General features: G+C 39.1%; 1 protein-coding gene across 1 annotated transcript in view; it reads left to right on the top strand.

The window, feature by feature from the left end:
* The first annotated feature begins 801 nt into the window (after positions 1-801).
* The window catches only part of F5 (coagulation factor V), a 100954-nt gene continuing 85620 nt past the window's right edge, over positions 802-16135 (top strand). Inside the window, exons 1-3 of the mRNA XM_077156914.1 lie at positions 802-1124; positions 4905-4996; positions 13236-13358. Coding sequence (XP_077013029.1) covers positions 967-1124; positions 4905-4996; positions 13236-13358 — 373 coding nt within the window. The 5' untranslated portion in view covers positions 802-966. The remainder of the gene's footprint in view (positions 1125-4904; positions 4997-13235; positions 13359-16135) is intronic.

The following is a 16135-nucleotide window of genomic DNA, read 5'->3' as shown; positions in this document are numbered from 1 at the left end:
GTCCAAAGACCAATATACAAATATATAATTAAAAGAACTTCCTTCCAAAGCTATGTTCTTCTATTTGATGTTTTGTTCAATAGGGTCTGTGCACATCACTTAACCATTAATGTGATGCCTGGGTATGGCTATCCCAATATATAGCTCAGCAAATATCTACTATCCACTCCCTTCCTCAAAGAGAAAATCCGAGAAGTAGAAAGTCTTCATTACCTTACTGTTCTACAGAGAAGAACAGGTGTATTTTACATTCTTTACATCACACAGTTACTAAATAGGTCATTGAAAGTTACACTGTAGTTATCTGGCATTGATGCTAAAAAAAAAAAGAGAGAGAGCCAAATAATGTCATTGGCTTATTTCTGTGAAATGTAATGCAATGATTATGTCATGTGGACTGAATAACATATAATTAAAACTGCAAATAAAAATAGTAAAACAGTCTAATCACTCAAAAAAGATTACAATCATTTTGCAAGAATTGTGGAAATAAACCTTGGAATCTGGGGACACTGCTTTTTTAAAGTTTCTTTGAAGTGTTGTCAATAGCATCTCTATTTACTATGTGCCAATCACCAGGTGAGGTATTGTAAAACAGCTGTTCGCAATCCCATCTCCTAAGTATTGCCTGCTAGACCGACTGATCTCTGCCGTTTCTCCCTTGTAGTAGAACAGTCACTAATCTGGTTGCTCTTCCTAAGACCTCTTGTCACTGAGGGCAGTGACCTCACCAACCCCCAGCCTGGAAAGGCTCCAGGAAGTAGGGCGGGGAGGGAGGGTCGGGGAGGGCAGTCAGAGGCTGCAGAGGCGGCTGGAGTTGCTAAAGCCGGGAAGGACGCTGCCACTCGCAGCCCCTGTGAGCTCACTGCAGCGGCGACAGCTCAGCTGAGCCGGCACAGTTGGCAGGCTGAGGCGAGCTCTGCCCCAGGTCCTGGAGCTGCTGCGAGGAAGGGCAGGAAAGGAACTATGTTCCCAGGCTGCCCGCAGCTCTGGGTCCTGGTGGTCCTGGGCGCCAGCTGGGCAGGATGGGGGACCCAAGAGGCTGACGCAGCGCAGATCAGACAGTTCTACGTGGCTGCCCAGGTCATCAATTGGACTTACCACCCTCAGTCCCAAGACCCAAGGTAATTAGGGTGTAGGGTCCGGTGGCCTCCTCTATTTCCTTTGGAGGGTGTTCCCCTTTCAATTCTTTGGCCTTTTTTTTTTTTTTTTTTTAACTTCAGCTTAGTAAATACAGGTAATAGGAGAGTATAAAGAATGAAACAAACTTGGTGGAAGCTAATTTTGTCTTCAATAATATAGTTTATCATTCTTGGGAGATAGAAAACATTCACTTTTGACTGTTAGATGTGTTTGCAAGAGTGTGTTCTCAATATAGTTTTATTAGTAAGTTTGGTTATTGACTTCATATATTGAATCAAAAGCACCAGAAACCAGGAGCTAGTTCCCTCATTAACCTTTCCTGCCAGCTCCTGCTCCAAAGTAAGTCTAGTCTTTTTCTTTTTTTTCCTTTTGGGTGCATGGTCCGGGAATCGAACCCGGTCTCCTGCACAGAAGGCAAACATTTGACCACTGAACCACCCATGAACCCTAGTCTATTCTTTTTATAGAACTTCTATTACATATTATTTATTCCATTGTCCACAGAGTTTCATCTTCTGAAACTAAAGTTGTATACTTCATACTTTATTATAAGCAGATTATTTAATAACTGCTGCCATAATTTTGTTACTTTCTTATAAACGACTTTTAAGACATCATCATTTTTGTTCTTTTACCTCTTTTCAGCCTCAAATTTGCCTTATTCATGCTACTGGATTGGATTCTTATCCACTCCCTGGGCTACGGAGTACCCTGGCTATCTTATGAGGGTAACTCTCAAAAGACAGGTATAGCTAAGAGGAGGTTTAAATCACATGAAATGTTATTTTGAGTTGCAATTGAGTTTCTAATTGGAACGTTAAAAATAAGTGTTCCCAGAAAATAATCAAATCCTAGGGTATACTCAATACTTCCAATTAGTTATATTTATATTTGTTTAAGTGGTAAATCTCTGAGGATGACTCAATTATTTATTTTTTTATTCTACTTAACATCACAGTTTTAGATGATTGAGAAAGATGTGTTCCTCTTTCATGATTACAAAACCAAAGCTATCTGCCAAGAAATAATGTAATATTTTGAGAGTCCTTTAGTATGCCGCATTAACCTTTAAAAATTTCATTGTAACCGGGCTCTTTTGGAGGGCATTAAATACTGTCTTCATCTTGGTATAATAAGAAACCCCTCTTTTTTTAAAAATAATAATTTTCAGTATTGCATTTCTAGATTATAATCTAGGCCACACCCACACATTTAGGGTACTATGGTTAACTAAAACCCTAAAGAAAAGAACAGTGTTTCCCACACTGATCTTTCCTGCTCATGGGTAGAAAACTCACTTGGTTGCTGGCTTCTCTGTAGCTTGCTGTGCTATGCTCAGGAGTTTGTTGTCCCTTCTCTAGTTAACACTTGAAAATAATAAGCAGAATTCTCGAGGTAGAACCACATAGGTTTGATTCACGTGGTGAGTTCATAGAAAACCATGACTTGTCATCCTGTCCTCTCAGTGGCTGAGTTTCTAGAATTCTGTGAAGAGTCACTTCTCTGCTATCAACTACCGAGTAAAGAACACAGAAAGTTAACCCAGACCAACTGCAATGTCTTTAACCTCAAATAATGTCAGTTCTTTCTGGTATTTTCATGTGAAAAATCTCATCTGAATAGTAGGGTATTTAAGCTAAGGACTTTTTCTAAATTGTTCTGTCTCTGGAGCTGAATGATAAGTCACTGGAGGGAAACCAACACAGACAAATCCTCATCCTTTGTCACAGTGCATTTTAGTAGAAGGTAGAGATCTGTGCACTTATTTCATCTAATATCAGCAGGACAATGCCTTTTGGAGGTGAAGTTTATCTATTATTCTTGGTTTAGATTGGAGGAGAATGTTTTCAAAAATCTTTTAAGGAAACATTCAATCACTCGCACGCATGTAGTAAAATATATAAGGGAAAAAGATACATGTATATTTTTTCTATGTTTATATATGCTATCAAGTTTTATATCTTTTTGTTATTATTAACAAATCATTTTACATAGTCTTCATAGATGGAAAAGTCATCATGCACATTGTTTATATTCATATAATCTTTCACTTTATATTCATAAAGATTATTTTCCAATGGGAATCCAATTGTCTAAATCAAAACATATATACCTGAGCATGAATATATAATATCCACAATGAAACATGTTAGGAAACTTACTCCTATGGAATGTACTCCATAAGACTGATTTTTCTTAGTAAAGATTTTAGACCATATTCTATATTCCTGTATTTAAAGAGGAAAGATTACTTTTCAGTTGTACTAAAATAAATAATTAATTTAAATGGAGTTTCATCTCAGGGTCCTGAACTAACATAGACTTCTAGGATCACCGGGTTCTAAGAAATCTGAGACATTATTTAATTGATTTTCCACTTCATGTCTTTCACTTTTCCCCACTTCCTCAGCACCAATACCAAATGGTTGTCTAATCTCTATTGAATGCTTCCAGTAACTGAGAACTCACTACCTCAAGCAGCTAGCAATTCCAAAAATAAATGCTCACGCTTCTTTTAATTCTATCCCAAAATGTTACCACAGTTCTGTATCTCACATATGAACAATTATGTGAGCTTTACCACAATGACAGGTTTTTCTGTTCACTGGGAAAATCTGTGGACTAACAACCAACTTTTATCACACTTTAAAAGTAATATTAAAGGCTAACATTCAATGACCACATATAATGTGCCAGCTCTAAGCCCTTGGCATGTGTCAACATATTTGACATTTCTCAGTTTTGTGAGGGAGGTCTTACTATTATTTCCTTTCACAAGTTGTAGAAACTGAGGCACAAATGGACAAGTAAACTCTGCAAGTTCATACAGTTAATAAGGGATGGAGACAGGATTCAAATGTAGACGCTCTGACCCACAGCCTGTGCTTTTAGGCAGTGTGTTATATAGAAGTCATGGCAAATGTGGTTGGTATCCCAGCCCCTTATGCCCTCCTTAGAGCAGGACCACTCACTCTGGATTATAACATAGTCAATTTGGTCAACTAGTTTAGATATTTATATGATCTTTTCCTCTAATTCTCTTCGCTTGTGCTCTCATCTTTGAGTTTAAAACAAAGAATAGGAATGATGTGCCCATTTTTAGAGATGCAGAAGAAAAGAGACAGGACAATCTCCCTGCCTCTCTTTCTCTGAATTTCTTTACCTGACTGCACTCATTTCACCTTCTGAATCTTGGCTCTGTCTTTTATCACCCGCCTGTCACTGGACAAGTTACTTAACCTTTCTGAGACTTAGTTTTTCATTTGTTTGCTTTTATCCTGTATGAAACCCAGGACTTTTACTCCACTAGCCATCTCCCACCTCTCAACTAGAAATAAGGCTCATTCAATAGTTACTGACAATGTTCCCCAGGAGCTTAAAACTATATTTGATAAGTTGAAAAATGACTCAGACATTTATTCACAAAGGACTAGTTTACATTTTTAATCACTTAAAATCTAAATCTAAAATTTGGATTCACACTGAGATTTTGAGTTTATTATTAGAAAATCAATTCTGCATAACAGGATTAGGGCAGCTTGAATTCGTGAAAGACTGCTTATCACTATATATTTTTAAATAATTATTTCATTAACGTCACTCATTGTTCATATTTATAAAACTTTGGTTTTCTGAAATACAATAAATATAATAAAGGTATCGTTATTCCTCCCAAAACCCTGAGGGCATGAGATCTACTTTTTTGTAATGTGAGAAGTAGGTGTCATATATAATGCCTTGCTTTTGTGTTTTATTTCCAGCTTGAATCCTTTCACAACTACCTTTAAGAAAATTGTCTACAGAGAGTATGAACCATGTTTTGAGAAAGAAAAACCACGATCTAGCATTTCGGGTAGGTCAAACACATTTTTTAAATTTTAAAGGTAAATTTCTAGCAAGAATTTAATATTTATATATATCTAAAATATCCATTTAGTAACATTTTTAGAAATGTGTGTTATTGCAAGACTGGCTATATTAATTTGTGAGGCCCAATGCAAAATGAAAATGTGGGACTCCTTGTTTGTATTACTGAGAATTTCTAAATGGTGACATCAGAGCATTAATCTAGCAGGGTGCCTTCTGAGGTGGGATCCTATGTAATTGCACAGGTCAAACACCCACAAAGCTGGCCCTGTTTTTAACCTTGATTGAAGTAGCTTGACAAAACTTTTAAGTGCTTTAATATTTATTCACTCCTCCAACTGTTTCTGAGCACCCACTTTGGCTGGGCACTAAACTAGCCACTGTGGGTGCATCTGTGAACAAGTTAGACACAGTCCTGGCTTTTAAACATTTTTTTTGGAGGGGGAAGGGTGCATGGCCTGGGAATCAAACCACGGTCCCCTGCATGGAAGGGAAGCATTTTACCACTGAACCACCCGTGCACCCAGAGGCCTGGTTTTTATGGAGCTTATGTCTAATATAATGAGAGGGGACGTAATGTGCCTTAACAGAATGATCTTTTGCTTCCATCTGGCACCCTAGACTCATTTTGAAGAACTATGTATGTTTTGACTCTACCTTTCCCCTCTATTCTGCATTCTCCTCTATCCTCCTGTTTTGTTTAGTGTGATGCAGGCAATAGCTACGACTTTTAGAAGAAACTTCCTTTTTCCCTCATCTCTTCTTAAATCAAGGAGAGTAGATTGAATGGGTTTCTAGGATCTTGAATATGTTACCATATTTCACAGGACAGATAGAGGCCATCATTGGAAAACTCCCTGACTGGCTCCCTTTGTCAATAATTTGCCCATTCTTTCCCAATTGGCAGGGAAATACCTGATATCTTTCCCAGACTCATCCTTTTATTTTCTGATTCATTCCAGTCTTTCCTCACTCCTTTGATGTCCTTTTATCTTCTGTATTTCCTCTAGGGGGGCCTTCCCTTCAGTCAAGAATCAACAACAATGTGATGATACTGTGAGTCAGCGATTGTATAGCTTGGATGAATTGTATGGCGTGTGAATATATTAAAAAATTGCATTAAAGAAAAAAATCAACAACAACACACCAAACAAAAATTAAAAAAACAAAATGTATTCAGGTTGACCCCCACCTAGAAAAAGAAACAAAAAAATCTCTACTTGACCCTGCCTGCCTTTCTCTTCTCTCCCCTTTCCTTTATTACTAATTTCCTGAGAGAGCAATGTACTTATCACTCTTCATTTCTTATTACTACTCTCCTTTCCTTCCCAAATCCACCCATATATAAATCCACCAAAAAAAAAAAAAAAAAAAAAAAAGCCCAGGGACAATAGTTTCTTTTCAGTTCTTTTCCCACTTGACATAACTAGGCATTTAACATTCCTCTTCCTTGCAACTCCACTTACCATGTGTCCCTGATGCTTCCTTCCCTGGTCTTCTTCCAGCTTCTCTTACCTTCCTTCTCGTCTCCTCACTGGATCTTCTTCCCCAGAATTCCAACCCATGGCTTTAACTACTACTTCCCCAGGGCTCGCTTCATCTCTAAAGAGACACTGACTTGTATTTCCTACCAGTAGAATCCATTCCTCCCTCTTCTGTACACTCCCAGGCCCTCAATTAATCCCTGCTTCATAGGGATGTGAAGATCAAATTAGCTAATAAATATAAAGTACTTAGAAGAATGGGTGGTATTTAATAAGCGCTTGGTAAACATTAGCTACATTATTGTCATGGTTATTGGTTGTGCCTACAGGGGGTCATGCATATCATGGCATTATGGATATTTATACATCTATGTTTCTTCTTCACTCATATATATTCTTCATATATACTTATTTACATACTATTCTATTTTCAAATATGTATGTATTTATTCTTTTTAAAAATAATTTTGTATTGGGAACTTAACACATTGTAGGCTCTATGGATATAGTGGTAAACTAGGCAAGTGCTCTGTCCTCTAGGAGCTAAATACCATTTGGGGAAATCTAAGTAAATTAGAAATTACAATACAGTGATAAGGATGAGCTATGATGAGGGGTTTTAGAGTTTTACATAGGAAATGTCCACCTCAAGCCTAAGAGTAAGGAAAGTCTTCTTATCACCAAAATGATAGCTGAAGAAAGAGCAGGAGCTGGCAAAGCAAAGTGGAGAAATATGGAGGGATGTTTTTAGACCAAGCAAGCAGTATGTGTAAAGATTTAGAGTGGAGAGCATATGGCTTATTTGGGGAGCAGCAACTGGATTAAAACAGCTAGAGCAGAAACTTTAAGGAAAGAATCAAGAACAGATGCAACTAGAGGGAGCAAAGTCCAGATCATGTTAAAGTTTTAATCGTGAGGGCAACAGGAAATCATTGGAGACTTTAAGCAGGTGAAATCACATTCAGATTTCTGCTTTCGATTGATTTCTCTGTGCAAATGTGCATAATGGATTGGAGAAAGGCAAGTCTGGAGCCAGAGAAACTAGGTATGGACTGTTTTGTCAATCTAGGTAGGAAACCAACTAAGACAGTTAGGAGGAGAAAAGTGGATAGGTTCTAAAAATAATTTAGAAGCTAAAATCAACTAAACTTGGTGACTAATTGGATATAAATATTGAGGAAGTGAAGAATTATGATTGACTTTGAGGTTTCTGGTTTAAGCAGTGGCAGGGAGATAGTGCCATTCAGTGATAAAGAAAATCTAGGAAAAGAAGAAAGTTTGTGAGTGAAGGTAGTGAATTTAGGCTTGGAGTTTGAGGTATATGTTGAATAGATATGTCAAATTGTGTAGATGGACACAGAGGGATAAGGTCTGAGCTAGATATAAATGTTTTGGAGACATCCAAACAAAGATGGTAAATGAAACTTTGGGAGGTCATGTCACCCAGGGAGAGTATGAATAGAAGAGAAGGCTGTGGACAGAATCCAAAGGGGCTCCAAGCACTGAGAGATGGTCCAAGAAAGGAAAGTTCACTAAGGAGCTCAAGAAAGTCTGTCCAGAGAGGGCAGAAGAAAGCTAGAAAATGTGGTATCCTTGAAGCTAAGGGTCAAATGCCACCCAAAACTACTAATATAAAGACCAAATAAATATAATGGAATAGTGGGGCAAGACCAAATTGCTGGAGGTGAATGGAAGGTGAGGAAATGGAAACAGAAAGAAGGTATAGCTAATGCTTTCCTGAAATTTGGCTTTAAATGGGAGGAGAGACAGAGTAGTTTAGGAGGGGAATGAGGGATTTTAGGAAATTTTGGAGTATTTTTTTTTAAAGAAATACAGTGACTTAAAAATGTTTAGTGCTTGTGGTTCAGTGGTAGAATACTCACCTTCCATGCGGGAGACCTGGATTCAGTTCCTGGACCATGCACTTCCCCCCCAAAAAAGTTTAGTGCTCAAGGGAAGAATCAAAAAGAAAAGAAGAGGAAGACATCTGAGAGAGAATAATTAATGGAGCTGGATTCAGAAGAAGCAAGAAGTGATGGGATTCAGAGTTTAGCTGGATCAGCCTTAGATAAAAGCAACACTACCTTTATTGGAGGTGGGACTAGGGGAGATGCAGTGGGGACAGCCAATAAAAGTTACATTCGTAGTTTTGGTCAGAAGTTGAAGGATCTCCTGTCCTTTATTATGATGTCAGTTACTTTTCATAGTTCCAGTCCCAAGCTTAGTATATGTAATAGATGCTCAAGAACTGTGTAATTAAATTAGATTGTAGGTAGGTGGAAGGAAAATGAGCTGGGAAACATATTCATCAGGCCTGGGAAAAGAGGAATTGGACAGGGCATTTGCCAACTTCATCAAATTTGAATGCCTTTTCTGTGTAAGACATTGTGCTGAGTGACCCAAGTGATAAAAAGGATCAGTAGCCAGCTGGAGACTTTTATCCTTTAAGCAATAAAGAGGCATTGGTAGTTTTTGAAGAGGAAAGTACTGGGATCAGAATTGTTTCAGATGATTAAATTTTGTTGCAATTTCCTGACTCAACCTCATTAACAGAAGTAGACCTTGGTAATTGGTGAGAACAGCCCCTGATTTGTTTTAAGCCCTTTCCATTTAAACACTACTTCCGTCAACCCCTGTATATCTCACAATCTATTTGTTTTATGTGAACTCTAAGGCATTTTAACACCCATTTTTTTACAGCCTTTTCTTGAACTCTCAAAGTTGCTTAACTATGAACCCCCAGCAGGCAGGGGAGGCATCTTATTCATCTCTGTAACTGGATTTTAACGCTACCGCTAACTAGGGAACTTCCTGTTCCCCAGCCTAGTTTTGTGCTATTTGTACCTTTCCCCAAGTCCCCGCTCCACCCATTGGGTGGGTGTGATAATAGCTGAGCCCTGAACAAATCATGTGACCTATCCTCCTCCCCCACCTCTGCAGCAGGAGTCCTAGGTATCTGAAGATGCCTGTCAGATGAGGCTTGTGGGAACATGGACAGGGACAGGAGTGGTTCCACTTTCAGGAATCCTGTCTTGGGCTTTTAAATGGCTGGTTTTGAGTCGCTGCATCTTTTAAGGATGATTCTGAATATTTGTCGGGGAAAGCATTTTAAAATAACAGCAACAATGGGCTGCCTTGTATTGTGCAATCCCCATTTACCTAAGAGCAGAGAATTGGATTAGCTAACCTCCTGTGGTTTTTTCCAATTACAAGTCTGGTGTAAAATTGGGTACATGCAGTGCTGCCTTCCCCAGACCCCAAGGCAGGCCACTCCTTCCCCCACTCTAGCTTTGAGCACTGAGGAGAGGATGGGAAAGGTTGAAGGCCACCTGGCTGATGAATGAGCTAAAGAGCAGCTCAAATTGTGTTCAGCCATGTGTTTGCTACGTGTATGAAATTATTTGGTTTGCATTTATGAAAACATCCTTTTGTTTTGCTTTAATTCTGAAGAAGCAGGAAGAGGGAGATGGATAAACACCCCAAACCTCCTATTTAAGTAAGAGGTCCTATTAGGTTAAATAACTTATGAGACTTATTCTAGACATCTGGTATTTGCAGCCATGTGATGCCAACAAACAAATCGACCAAGCAAGGGAACCACGGCAATGAAATGCAGGGCACAATGTGGCAGCACAGTCAGTGCCCCCACTGGGCTTGTGGGCAGCTGGGGCAGGTGGGACTAGCCAATGGGGGCCTCCACTAGGAACTAGCACTGCAAGTAACAGCCAGCAGAGAGGGGGTCAGTCTACAGGACCAGAAATGGTCAGGAGTCAGAAAAGGTGACTGATTCCTGGACTAGTTTAGGAAGGAGGGGGTCCAAACCTGACTCGCAGAAGGCAGGAGAGAAAGCTTTGGCTCACAGTCTAGAGACCTGCGTTCAAGTCCTAGCAACACCAAGGTCAAACTCTCCCAAGTCGTCAGGTTTTTTAACCCATCTCTAAATTGAGGATTGGACTAACTGACCTCAACAGGTTTACGCAGAACAAACATAAAAACAAAAAAGATGCTTCAGGCACAGGATCAGGGACAGTTCAGTGGAAGGAATAGGACGGTGGCAGATAGAAAGATAGGAACAAGGAAAACAAAGTATGATCTCTGTTCCAGTTCCAACAAACAAAAGTGCCACACAGTGTTCTCAATCTCAGAACGGCAGCTGCATCCACCCAGCTCCTCAAGCCAGAACCCCAACAGCCATCCATGGAAACCTGAGCTCCCTATCCTCCCACCCCATATCTAATCTGTCACCAAATCCACACAATTTTTACCTCTTAAATAGCTTTCTAATATGTCCTCTCTTTACCCTTTTCACTGCTTTCACCTTATTCTAAGTTACCACATCTTTCCTGGAGACTTCTACCTGTTTTCTTAGTATCCACTCTGTTTCTCTCCACAAACACAGCCAGAGATTTAACACCCCAAAACTAGTCCATGTCACACTCCTGCTGAAAACTCTTTAACAGCTCCCAGATACTCTTAAATTAAAGGAAAAATTCTAGGAGGCCTTCAAGACCCTACATATTTGGGTTTCTCATGATGTCTTTGACTCTGTCTTTTGCCTGTTCCACTTACCTACTAAGCTCTAGCTTCTCAGTGGCACCTCAGGGCTGTTGCACATCATAATTCCACTCCATGGAATGTCCCTGCCCATTCCTTTGCTTGGTTAACTTCCTCTCTGCCTTTGGACCCAGCTTAAGTGTCACTTCCTCAGGGAGGCCTTTCCCAACACTGAACCCCTTCTTGCCTCTCATATTATTCTAGGTCCCTCTCTCAAATGCTCTTTAGAGTACCCGGTACCTTTCTTTCATAATAGCTACTGCAGTTCATATTAAAGATTTGTGTGCTAATTTGTTTGTCTGTCTTTCCTTATATACATTATAAACTCTATGAAGGTGGAGAATATGTGTATTTTATCATCATTACAACTTTGACATCTAGGATAATGTGTGCATTCAATATTTGTGAATGAATGAATAAAGGATGGGGACATATAAATAAGTGGTTAAAGGCTAATATTTGGAGTCAGACAGATTTAAATATAAATTGTGACTTTGCTGTGTGATACTGGACAAGATATTTAGATTCTCTAAGACTCAGCTTCCTGATCTGTAAAATGAGATCCTAATTTCTACCTTAAAGATTTGTTGTATGGATTAATGTAAGGTCATATAGTATAGCCTAATATAAGGACATATAATTAAGGAGGGCAATAAATGGAAGACTTGTTATAATTATCATCACTACAAACAAATACTGGTTAAAATCAGTGACTATTGTAACTTCCTACTCCTGCACCTAAGATTCCTATTGGGAAAAACCCTGAGAGCTCATGATGTCTTAGAAGTGAGAGTTGTAAAGTCTCCCTTGTCTGAACGAGGACTAAAGGTGATAGATTCTCAAGTCTTACTGGACACCAGAATCACCTGGAAGCACATGTTAAAAATGCATATTCCAAGCTCTACTTCCAGAGACAAATTCATTGGGGCTGAGGTAGGACTTAGAAATTTGAGTTTTAGTGAGACCCCAGGTGATTCTGATGCAGACACATAGAGAATTACACTTTGGGAAGTTCTGGTATATGATTCTTCAAAACCCTGGCTCACATATCAACTTTTTCCCCAACTTCCCTGATAGAACTGGTTCCTTCATCCTCTCTGCTCTGGTAACATTTTGTGCTTTTCTCAGCAGTAGCTTTTATAATGTCTATCTCTGCTCTAGTTTGTGAGATCCTTGAGGACAGGGACATCATATTTACCCTCGGATCCCCAGGATCAAACACAGTGCTTACCATGTAATAAGTGAGAAACCTTGCCCTTGATTTCTGCACCCTCAACCTGCTTTCCCTGTGTTGCCCTTCACAGTAACTCATGCCGTTATATAGTTGCTCAGATCAAACCTCCCAACCCATCAGCAAGTCCTGTGGGTCCACCTTCAAAATAGATCCAGAATCCAACCACTTTTCACCACTGGACTGCTACGTGTGCTGTTCCAGTTCGTCGTTGCCTCTTGTCTACAATAACTGGTCTCTCTGCCACTGCTCATCGCCCTACATAGACTATTCTCAGAGGCCAGGGCGAACCTTAAGTCATATCAGAACATGCCTCTCTGCGGCACAAAGCTTCCAGTGATTTCCCTCCTTAGACGAGAATCCGAAGTCCTTACTACAGCCCACAGGGCTTTGCATGATCTGCCCACCTCACATACCCTGCCCCTCATCTTTCCCCCCTCTTCACATGCTGTTTTGCTTACTGTTTTTTGGATTCATTAAGATCACTCCAGCTCAGTGTCTTTCAACTTGCCTGGGGCCAGAGAGATGTGCAATTTTGCTCCCTCACTTCAGTTGGGTCTCTAAGGTGGGAAATTTAAAATAGCCCGTGATTCTCCCTGACATCACCCTGTATATTAGAAAAATGAACATTTCTTTCCTTGACCCAAAACAGTAATATCTAAGACAAGACAGAAGGCCAGAGTGAGCTGGACATGGTCAAAACCATTTCTCCTACTATGTTGACTTTCTTTGGGTCCAAGCCAAGTGTTTCTATTCTCCTGTTCTTCTCTGATTGCAAGTAATGTAGAGTTAATGAGCTGGAAAAGCCTTCCAGATTGAAGATAATCAGATCAACCTTAGGATACTGGAGGACCTACAGCAATCACTCTTGGGGTTTGTCTGCCTGTTTCTCTTGCTTACTAGCTCTGTCTGTGGTGATTCTGGACACAAAAGATTCTAAATTCTTGTTTTCATAGGACTTCTTGGGCCTACTTTGTATGCTGAAGTTGGAGACACCATGGAGGTTCACTTTAAGAATAAAGCAGACAAACCTCTAAGCATCCATCCTCAGGGAATTAAGTACAGCAAATTCTCAGAAGGTAAGAGGACTTCACTATCCTTCCAACAAGGGTGAATGTACAACTCTTTAACAGCAGTGTCAAATATTTAAAACTATACTGTTCATAAAATCTTGCTAGAGAAACTTCCTTTTCCACAACTGGTATTATAAAAATACCTGCTTTTATAAGTTCCAGGGAGGAAAACAAAAAGGTTCTAGAGTCATCTAAGCATTGGTTTTTAGCTAGGTTCTTGTTCCTTAATAGCTGGGTGTCTATAGGTAAGTTACCTAACCTCTCTGGACTCTAATACATTCAATTGTAAAATGGAAATTCATACATTGCAAGATAGTTTAAGGCTGGGATCAGCAAACTCTTTCTGTAAAGGGCCAAATATTAAGTATTTTACATTTTGATGCATTTTGAAGGCCATATGTGGCCTCCATTACAACTACTCAGCCATGCTGTGTAGCACAAAAGAAGGCACAGACAATATATAATGAATGATCATAGCTGTGAACTGTATCTACAAAATTGGCAGCCGACCAGATTTGACCCATAAGCCATAGTTTGACATAGTGACATAGGGCTGGCCTGACACTTTGTTGACACTCAATAAGTGGTATTTGGTGGTTATAGTGGCAGTGGTAGTATTAGAATTTTGGACATAGTGAAGTTGTTAAGAACATAAGCCTTAAAGGCAAACTTAGATTCCAATTCCAGCTGTATCATCCCCGGCTCTATGAACTTAATCTCTCTGAGTGGCAGTTTTTCTCATCCATAAAATGGGAACAGTCATATCCATCCCATAAGATGGTGTTGAGGATTCAGGTGGTATACAAGCATGGTTCCTGGAAGCTGGTAATCCCTCAATAAATGAAGATGGTGATGATGATGATGACTGTGATAATAATGGTTTTATTAATAATAATAATAAATATTAATTTATTTTTAATAATGGTAATATATTTTTATTATAATGGTAATAACAGTGATCACATCACCAGAGTAAATAGCTGTTGTTGAGATTGTTCCAGTTACTCCCATTGTGTTCACATCACAATGAGCAGAATACTAGTTCTGTTCAGAACTGGTTTTTTAGAAAATTGCATCCATAATGTAAAAGTTGTTGGTACAGTAACATTTTAAAAAATTGCTACAAGCCTCTCATGGTCCATGGAACCGCCCCTTACTTCTCCTACCTGGTTCATCACACCTTTGAGGAGAGGAGTTGAGTAGGAAAGTAGTTTACTGCACAGGATCTGAAACTACACTGCTTGGAGACAAATTCTGGCTCAGATACTGACTTACTAGCAGTGTGACTTTTATTAAGTTACTTAACCTGAAAAATGGGGATAATAATCATAACTGCCTTGTACAGGTTTGTTGTAATGACATCTTAGAACAGTGCTTAGTTGTTTAAGCACTCAATAAATATCAGCTATGATGATATTGATGATTTTTCATATAAACATACGTATTCAAATAATTGTTATTTTTGTACAAGTTATTGTTATAAAATACTGTTTATATGTACTATCTCCTATATAAATTTTTGTCAAACTCATTCCCACTAAGGTAATGTCACTACAAGCCAAAAAACTACCCATACCAGGAGGAACTGCATTAGCAGTTAATCCTTGGCTTGAGGGAAAACTGAAAATGTAGGCATCTTAGAGAACCAATTTGGGAAGACTCGGGTGAGGTGGAGTGCTCTCTCCTATGTTCTTAAGATCATACAGTGACATAATGAGCTATCACTTAACTACTTACAAGGCTTGTAGATCAGAGGAGCCTTTAAAATGTCACATGCAGGTTCCATTTCAATTATGGAAGAGGTAAGTGTTGGGAACTTTGTACCTCAGCTGGGCTGTTTGCACAGTGAATGAACCTTGCAACTGTACACTTCTTCCTTTACTGTTTACCTGCCCCTACACTTCCCCACAACCAGTAATCATTTATAAACAATTGCTCAAAATGCTACCACCACTTCCACTGGTGATCTGATTATTGGTGCATACATTGCATAACATCGTCTCATGAATCTAAGAAAAGTAAATACAGCTGGTTAGAAAACGTCAAATTTTATCTCGGAAACTCCATGCAAATCTAACAAATAGATAAATGCTATCCTTTATGATAAGACAAGCTTCTGTTCATTTTATCATGCCCTCTGGGTTAAAAGAAAATATCACCTGATGAATGAATGCACAACTCTGTGATTATAGAGTCATTGATTGTGCACTTTCGATGGATGGTATGGTATGTGAATAAAACTGCTTTAAAAATATGTAGATGCTATGAGCTATGTTCAAAAGAAAACAGCACTACTACAGCAACAGCAGAGGTAAATAATGGGGGAGATACAAAAGCTAAGGGGAGGTTTAGATTTCCTATTTGGCAAGGGTGTGATTATTGGTTTTCTTGGGAACAGTGAAATTATCTAAATTTGAGAATGTTGATGGACTGTGGACTTTGGGCACTATACATGATGCCCGACAAATGCAAGTGGCTGAAAGATAGACTGTCTGAGAAGTAGATTGGCAAATGACGGTGTATACTTATGAGTGAAGGTTGTGCTGCTATAAAAAGGAACAAAGTGGTGAGGCATGCAATGATGTAAATGAACACGTGAGACAAAATAAGCCAGAAACAAAAGAACAACCACAGTTTGGTCACCTTTAGAAAATACTTATAAGAAAACAGGGGTCTAGATTGTAAGCTTTTAGAGCAGAGGGGACACATTAAGTCTGGAGTGGTGATTATTATTTCTAGATTTCAAGAGGCTGTTTATATATATATATATATATAATCAATCA

This window comes from Tamandua tetradactyla, chromosome 4 (assembly GCF_023851605.1).
Source record: "Tamandua tetradactyla isolate mTamTet1 chromosome 4, mTamTet1.pri, whole genome shotgun sequence".
NCBI classification, from domain to species: domain Eukaryota; kingdom Metazoa; phylum Chordata; class Mammalia; order Pilosa; family Myrmecophagidae; genus Tamandua; species Tamandua tetradactyla.
Note: the sequence above shows the minus strand (reverse complement) of the source record. Positions and strands in the feature narration are given on the sequence as shown.